Below are 9,197 nucleotides of genomic sequence, written 5' to 3'. Positions count from 1 at the left end.
TCAACAGTATTCAGTGCAGGACCCTGTTTGAACACCTTTAGCAAGTCACTACTTCACTGGCTGATAGCTTAACTCTGTGATGACAAATCTATGGCACGTGTGCCAGAGGTGGCATGCAGAACCCTCTCGGCTGGCATGCGTGGTGTTGGCCCAGGTCAGATCTCCGTGGCGTTTCTTTTGTGAGCTTCTGTTTCCCTACAAACGACAACAGAAGCTCACAAAAGAAAAAGATGTTACCTCTTGCCACGCTACCAGTGTTGGGATGCCCTGCCTTCCGCCACCCAACTGGTCTTCAGGTCTCTGCTGCGCATGCACAAGTTCGCATATGTCCATGCATGCACACATTTGTATGTTAGTGCATGCATGCATTCGCGTTTGCACACCTTTCAGTTTGGGCATGTGTGCATGCGCAGTTTGGGCACTTGGTGTCTAAAAAGTTCGCAATTGCTGGCTTAGCTTGTATAGTTACTCTTGATGTCTAGCCTGAGCTTTCTTCTATCTAGCTTTTACCCAGGGGTTTGCATCCTGCCTACTGGACAATAGCTGTATCACACTCTTGGCTCATGTTTAAGTTTTGATTGACAAGGACATCAGATCTCTCTCTCTCTCGTACTACTGCTTCACTAAATCTCTCTGTGTCTTTAATTTTTCTACTCAGGTGTAGAAAACTATATTTCTCCGTTAAACTGCACCTCCCAGATTTCTATCATCTATAAACCCTCAACTCCCTCATCAAAAGGATTCATGACACTCCATTTAAATACTTCTCAAGACCCATTAATAACATTTGGAGTGTGGTTATTCAGGCTGTTGTGAGAACGATATTATCTAGCCTTTATTCTACTATTTTATTAAGGACATCATCAGATGTTCAAAGGCTTTACCGAAGCCAAGATTTACTATGTCTACAGCATTGATCTATAAAATTAGCAATGCTATCAAAGGAAGTGATAAAGTTAATCTGTCATTTAGAGAAATACACTAATAAATTTCCTCCTGTGCTTAATTGCAGAAAATTATTACAAGTTTCCAAAATCTCAAATTTTGTTTTCTATGCGCACTTTTTTCATTTTCCTCTTCAATATTATTTATTTCCTGATTCTCTTCCTGATTTTAGATGATGATCAAGATATGACCACCTCAGGCTCTTAAGTTTCAAGGCTGTGGTGATATGGTTGTTGTAGCTGTTCTTTGTAGTATTATCTATCCCCATATCAGTGGTGGGTTCCGGATCCCGGTGCAATTGGTACGGTGCAACAGGGCCCGCCATCCACTACATGAATGCACACATGTGTACTTACCATCTGTGACGCTCCAGCTGCTCGGCGGAGTGTTGCACAGGCGTCGTACGCTCTGTGCGTGTAAGCCCCAAAGAGCTCAAATACAGGTAAGGACGGTGGGTGGGCCCTCCGGAGCACTATACCGGAACCGTACCCAGTGCTCCCGGCAGGCACCAGTACGCCCGTACCGGGGCATACCACTCGTAACCCACCACTGCCCCATATGTGTCAGTTGGAAGGAGACTTGATAAGTCTTGGAAATTCTTCTAACTTGCCCTGATGTTGCTCCTGGCAATCAGCATATTTCACTAGCTGATAGATACTACCAACATACAGTGTTTAAGACAGGGTCTTATTTTCTTTTGACCCACCGAAATAAGCACTTGGCCTTATTTTCTGGAGGTCTTATTATTTTTGAGATGCAGGAATGGCAAGCGTGGTCACCTAATGGCTGCTGCTGTGTTGCAATATTTTCAGAGCTTGTCAATCGGAAAGGTCGGCAGTTTGAATCCCTGGCACCGTGTAACAGAATGAGCTCCCATTAGTAGTCCCAACTTCTGCCAACCTAGCAGTTTGAAAGCACATAAAAAACGCAAGTAGAAAAATAGGAACCACCTTTGGTGGGAAGGTAACAGCGTTCCATGCTCTTTCGGCTTTTAGTCATGCCGGCCCCATGACCACGGAGATGTCTTCGGACAACGCTGGCGCTTCGGCTTTGTAACGGAGATGAGCACCGCCCCCTAGAATCGGATAGAGACTAGCACATATGTGCGAGGGGAACTTTTAACTTTACCTATTTTAGTTGTTCTAATCTTTTAACTAATTTGCAAATGTAAACACTTTCATGAATCCAAATAGAAGTTTGAATATTCTGCTCCCTTCAATTAATTTCCTGGTTCTTTTAACTCTGGCAAAACGTATACAAAAATAAACTCTTCTTTTAGATGACCTGAATGTCAAACTATAGTCAACCAAGTTTAATAAAGATGTCCAAATAGAATATTAAAAACAAACAACAACAGTATTAGTTGATGACAGTAAAATAGCTGAAGGAGTCAGATAAATGTGATGTATTGCAACTCTTAGACAATAAGTAAATAATACTTGCCAGGAGCAGGAATTAAACAAAACATTTCAAGTAAAACAGCATTTATTTGTAATGTCAACACAAACTGAAGTAGCACAATCAAGGGTTGTAAACAAATACTCTGAAAAAGTCTTCTGTTCATAAAACATACTAAAAGCGAGGGGTAAAAAATTAGAAGTCAAATTTCTTCAGCAAAAATTCTGCAGTAAAGTGTACAGATTACTCAGTTACCAACTACTTAAGACAAAAATAGAATCTAAAAATTTCTCCGGTATCAACAAGCAGCTCCAAAATTTACTTTTCATATACAAAAACTTAGCAACTTACCTCTTCAGAGTTTTTGACAATAATGCTTTTTGAAACAGAAACCAACAATAAGGTAACTGTTATAAAGAGTATCCAGGTTCAGATTACAAAGGGATAGAAATATTATTTAACTGTCCAAATTCTGAAGAATAATTTATATGCCAGGATCATTGGTGTTCTCTGGCATCATAAACTTGCCCATTTCTTCTTTCAGTTTCTCAGAGGTTTTCATCTGATCTGGAAGAAATGAAGCACACGGCTCAGAGGACCACAGACAAACATCTAAACAAAATTGGCCTCTTTAAATGTCTGAAAATTCCATCATTTTTCGTGTGGAATTTAAACTCTATTATTTTGAGATCATTATTTAATAGATCTTTTGAAGTTGGGTCTATTACTTTCAGAAATAGAGATAAAATTCTGCTTCTTTTCACATTTGAATGCACATTTATTGCTATGGGGAAAAAGTCATCTGAAGAAAAACTCATCCCATAGCCATTTATTAAAATGACATGCAATGTTTTACCATTTCAAGATTTTGACCCTTATTAAAGATGCTTACATTTTTGGAACATAATGTAGGATTATTTGGAAACAATTTAATGCCTAGAGATGACCAATTCAATGCAGAGGATGAGAATCGCCAGGCAACTGACAGTCTCCAAATGCTGGTGTGTGTCCCTCCCACATTTTATCTCACTCACTTGGAGGAAGCAGGAATTTCCTTTCCTTACAGCAAAGAATGTGTGGCAAGAATGTCTGGAATGGAAAATTCATCCAGAGCTGGTCATGCACTTTGATGCTCTGCAGCCAAATCAATATTATGCCAGGTTATGTGGATATAGTAAGCTTTCCATTTAAAAGATATTGGTTTGTTTATACAGAATTTCTTTCTGCAATATATAAAACTCCACCTGCCATTTGATACATAGTGCAAAAAATCCCATTTTTGAAGCAGACTACCTGCTTTAAAGGGTACTCCTGTGCCCCGAATAGTCCATTAAGTGTAATCAAGCTCTATATGGCTATTTTAGTGTGTAAATGGAGACGTAATTGTCTGGCGTACGGGTAAAGAGAATCAGAAGGAAGGGTCTGTCTGACCACAGCATCAGCAATATATCCCTTAGAACATGGATCAGTGACCCATGGCTCTAGAGCAGCATATAGCTCTTTCATCCCTCTGCTGCGGCTCCCTGTTGCTCAAAATATGTGTCACAACCGCCAATGTGCGACACCTGCTGGCACATAATTTATTGGGCTTTTTAACTCCAGTAGGCCAACCATGGTTAAATCCAAGAAAAGAAAAGTTTCAGAAGAAAACAGAATGTTTAATTCAACTACATATATTAGTTTTGTGGCCGTTCAGGAAATAGTCAAGCACAGGAAGGATTACATAAACAGCAATTTAACTGAAGTCTAATCTCCAGATATCTCATCTGTGTGGTACTCACACATTTAAGGCATTTTTGATGCATGCCATAAGATGGAGAATTGAGGCTTGGAGTGGAAAGTTTGTATTTAGAAAGCCTGAGATTTGCTGGTGAGGATGATACAGTGGGTTTGCAAGCATTTAGAAAAAGACCAATATAATTACTAGAGGCTAGCAAGGGATTGTTAGAAATAGACTCTGCCAAACAAATTTTAGTCTTACTACAAGGTAATTAATATGTCAAGAGAAGGTAATGGACACAATTGACCTAAACATCAACTAAGACATTTGATAAAATTGGCTACAGCCACCACCTTGTTAAAATGGAATGGTAGTAAGATGGATGGTCTTACTACCAAATACCGTATTTTTCAGAGTATAAGAGGCTCTGAAGTGTAAGGCGCATCTAGCTTTTGGGGAGGAAAACAAGACAATTTTTTTGCCTCTGCCTCCCAGCTATTTGCCTCCTTGCAGCAAACAGCAAGTTTCAGTTTCAGTACAGCCTGATTAGCAAAAGCAGCTGATTGTCGGGCCTCCTGATCAGCTGTTTCAGGCTGCAGGAATTGCCATAGCCTATTGCTGCTTCCCCACATTCCATTTTGGGCCTCCGCATCCTGTTTTCAGCCTCTGCGTGCCCCATTTTCCACCCATTCCGGGTGGCGGGGATTGGAATGGAAAATGGGGCGCAGAGGCAAAAAAATGGGATGCGGAAGCCGAAAATGGGGCATGCGGAGGCGGCAATAACTAATCACTGCTGCCTGAATTAGCTGATGGCCGGGAGGCCAATCAACTACCAGCTGCTTGTGCTAATCATGCTGTGCTGAAGCAGGCTGTTCGCTGTTTGCTGCAAGGAGGCAAATTGCTGGGAGGCAGAGGCCGGTGTGTGGGCAGGACTACATTCAGTGAATAAGATGCACAAATTTTCACCCTCCTTTGAGCCCCCCCCCCCCCCGCAAAAATGTCTTATACTCCGAAAAATACAGTAGATTGATTCATAGTTGGTTATACACATGTGCTCTATGCATGCACCTTCATGGATCAATTTCTACATGGAGAGAGGAGTGCAACGGGGTACTTCAGGGTTTTGTTCCGAATCCAGCGCTCTTCAATATTTTTTATAAATGACTTTGATGAGGGGATAGATAGTGCGTTCATCAAATGTATGGAGGACACAAGTCTGGGCAATTGCTAACATCTTAAAAGACAGATTGGAGGTTGGGAGAGCCCTGCTTTAAAAACACACTTGAGTGGTTTACAGTGTCAGCATATTGCCCTCAAAAATCTGGGTCCTCATAGCCGGTAAAGTTCAAATTTCTGGATGTGTACAGAATTAGTCTACAATGCTACATTCTAATCACTGCACCACCACAACTTCTATATAGCAATAGTAGTAAGAATTATATACCGCTTTGCAGTGCTTTACAGCCCCCTCTAAGCGGTTTACAGAGTCACCATATGGCCCCCAACAATCTGGGTCCTCATTTTATAGACCTCAAAAGGCTGGAAGGCTGAGTCAACCTTGAACCAGTGAGAATTGAACTGCTGCCAGCCAGCAGTCAGCAAAAGTAGCCACAGTACTCCATGGCTCAGTGGTGATATAAACAGATATAAACAGTGTGATGATAACTACTCTATATTGCACTGGGCAGATCAACCAGCTTTGCATGATTGCCAGGGTATAAGAAGAATGCCGAGGAACTGGAAAGAGTGCACAGAAGAGTAACAAAATTGTGAGGGACTGGAAGATTAGAACTATGAAGAATCGTTAAAAAAACTGGGTGTGGTCCGCCTAAAGAAGAATGAAGGGAGACCTGTTACAGGTATTCAAGATACTTGAAGGGCTTTTCCCACAAAGAGGGTTTGTGTTACAGTGTCTATAATTTAAAGTTTATTCATAGGGCATGGAGCTGAAGCTGTGTAAAATTAATGCAATATAAAACTATGCCTCTTTTAATCAACCCAAATGCCAGCTTTATGGAAAATGACTCTTTTAGACTTCAAAAATATCTATCTACCAGATGTTTAGGATGGGCAGATTTTTTAAAAATTAATAATTTAAAAAAATATTATACAATGTTTGCTTAATACAGAGGGAGAGCAATACTTGATGGAGATAGGGCCTAGGCAGAGGGTTGGACTAGAAAACCTCCAAGGTCCCTTCCAACTCTGTTATTGTATTTGTATATTTGTATTTGAGACGTATGATTAAATTAAGGTAAAGGTATGGGGTAACAACATATATTTATCAGGAAGCCCTAGAGTACAGGAAAATACTATTTAAATGACCCAATTGAAGACCTGCACAGTCTTAGTGACAGTATAAGGCCATGATGGCGAACCTATGGCATGCCTTCTCTGTGGGCATGCCCACCGTCGCCAGCTGCTCTTCTGGTTTCCAGCACGTGCATGCATGCAAGTTGGTCTTTGCGCGCACCAGAGCATTAGAAACCCAAAGACCAGCTGGCCAGTGCACAAGGTCATGCTGTAAACCCAAAGACCAGCTGGCCAGTGCACAAGGTCATGCTGTAAACCCAAAGACCAGCTGGCCAGTGCACATGTGCATGTTGGAAATCCCAAGTCCAGCTGGCTGGCGTGTGCATGCAGTGGGCCCAAAACAGAATCTATAACATGATTCCCTCCATGTAAATGTAGTTCCATTCAGGACTACACACTGGTTGTGATTGGTCAGTCAATTTGAATCTATTTGTGATGGTAGTGTCCATCTTTACTAAGAAATAGTCTGTGGTCTACTTGTCAAAGGTCTAACTTGAGTCAAAGTATCCTATGACCACATAATTTCTCTGGTCCACTAATTTAGTCACTTTATGAAAGAAGGATATAAGGCGTGTTTGGCATAGTCTGTTTTTAACAAACATGCTGACTTCTAATAACCTTGTTCATTTCTAGAGGCTCACAAATCTTATCTTTTCCAGGCTTTCCCCAGGTATTGAGGTCAAGATTATATTACATGGAATGTAAAGGATGTATGCTTGTGTTTTTATTTTTATAATTTTAATGTACACTGAAGATGGCATTTAATTTTGTGGTACCATGTGCAATGATAATAAAGTAAATTAAACTAAGCTAATTGGCCTATAACAGTGATGGCTAACCTTTTCTGGACTGAGTGCCCAAAATGTGTGTGCGTGCGCCCGAACCCCCAAAATGCAATGTGCGACCGATCCCCCCACACCGCATGCAGCCCCCCACCCTTCACGCATGTGCGGCAGAGACCTGATGACCAGCTGGCTGGCAAGAGGCATGTGCACATGCACGGTTGAGCTGAACTAGGGTGATGGCCCGTGTACCCACAGAGAGGTGGGTGCCAAAGGTTCGCCATCATGGGCCTATAACTTCAATGGATCAATTTCCCCGTTTTTATACACTGAAACCACATCAGCTCTTTTCCAGTCTTCTGGTAGCTCTTCTGCCCATAGGAGCTTTGAAAGACTATAACCAGTGGCTCCGAGATTACATCTTCCACCTCCTTCAATACCCTGGGACGCAAACCATCTGTTCCAGGTGATTTGTACTCGTTCAGGATGGATTGGTATTCTGCTTACTATTTCCTTGCCTCTCTGGATTTGTATACCTGTTCTATTTCCCTCAAGGCTGCTTTTGTTAAGATGGGCATTTTTCCCCCTTTTGTATAAAAAGATGCAAAAAGGGATTAAACAGTTTTGCTTTCTCCCTGCTACCTGGCACCTTCTTGCTATCTGCTTCCATTAGGGGTCCTACTGTTTCCTTGACTTTCTTCTTGTTCCTTGCATAGTGGGGGGGGGGGGGGGAACGACACACGTGACGTGACCTTTCAATATAGTGTGAGTAGGACACACTCCGGAAGGAAGTCTTGTACTGTGTTTATATGTAGTTGCTGCGATATATGTCAGAGAGCTAAATGTGAAATAATAACCCGGAGAGAGCAAGAGGGATATTCATAAGCATACTGGTGCTCACCACTTCAGTACTACATAGAATAGAATAGAATAGAATAGAACAGAGTTGGAAGGGACCTTGGAGGTCTCCTAGTCCAACCCCCTGCTTATGCAGAAAACCCTACACCACTTCAGACAAATGGTTATCCAAAATCTTCTTAAAAACATCCAGTATTGGAGTATTCACAACTTCTGGAGGCAAATTGTTCCACTGATTAATTGTTTTAACTGTCAGGAAATTTCTCCCCAGTTTTAAGTTGCTTCTCTCCTTGATTAGTTTCTACCCATTGCTTCTTGTTCTTCTGTCAGGTGCTTTGGAGAATAGTTTGACTCCCTCTTCTTTGTGGCAGCCCCTGAGATATCGGAACACTGCTATCATGTCTCCCCTAGACCTTCTTTTCATTAAACTAGACATACCCAATTCCTGTAACCGTTCTTCATATGTTTTAGCCTCCAGTCCCATATAAGTTGATATTTAAAATGAATTTCTTAAAATAATGCAATAAAACAGAAGGCATACTAATATATCCAATACTTACCGATAAGGTCACTTCTGTCCAGCAGTAGCTCTAAATCTTTGTCAGTTATTACTTTTTCTCTTGAACCTTTAATCTCTCTAGAAAAAGAAAGGAGGAAATATTTTTATTATGTTCCCTTGTTTTTAAGGGCTTAACTACTTAGCAATGATTTTAGCTTTCGTTATAAAAATGCTTCCTTCGTGTACTCATTTGTTGGGGAGCCAGTGTGATGTAATGATTAAGGGCTTGGACCAGAAATGGAGAAATTCAGGTTCTGGTCTATCCTCAGCCATGGAAACTTTCTGGTCGGGCTGGTCACTCTGCTTTAACCCAACCCAACCCAACCCACCTCACCTCACAGGGTGGATGTTGTGGGATAACAGGAGGACTAAGTGCTATGTATGAACTAAAAAAACAAAAAATAGAAAATAAATCAAATAAACAAGGAAGCAAACAGATCATACCTATCATAATCCCTGGATTGCATCAATTCTATCAACTCTTTGGGATCTAAGCAGCTCTTTGACTGGTTTATTCCAAATTTACCACCTTTGAACTGATCTTAAAGGGAAAAAAGAAGAAAAAAAACACCTTACAATAATACAATACAATACAATACAATACAATACCTGAGTTGAAAGG

General features: G+C 41.1%; 1 protein-coding gene across 1 annotated transcript in view; it reads right to left on the bottom strand.

Moving 5' to 3' along the window:
* Nucleotides 1–2,412: 2,412 nt before the first annotated feature.
* HELLS (helicase, lymphoid specific) overlaps nucleotides 2,413–9,197 on the bottom strand; it is a 50,352-nt gene continuing 43,567 nt past the window's right edge. Inside the window, exons 20-22 of the mRNA XM_081954022.1 lie at nucleotides 9,020–9,116; nucleotides 8,577–8,653; nucleotides 2,413–2,910 (exon numbers count right to left, since the gene is read on the bottom strand). Coding sequence (XP_081810148.1) covers nucleotides 2,828–2,910; nucleotides 8,577–8,653; nucleotides 9,020–9,116 — 257 coding nt within the window. The 3' untranslated portion in view covers nucleotides 2,413–2,827. The remainder of the gene's footprint in view (nucleotides 2,911–8,576; nucleotides 8,654–9,019; nucleotides 9,117–9,197) is intronic.

Source organism: Natrix helvetica (genome assembly GCF_964273705.1).
Source record: "Natrix helvetica genome assembly, chromosome: 5".
In the NCBI taxonomy this organism is placed as follows: domain Eukaryota; kingdom Metazoa; phylum Chordata; class Lepidosauria; order Squamata; family Natricidae; genus Natrix; species Natrix helvetica.
This window is presented reverse-complemented; position numbering and strand designations above follow the sequence as displayed.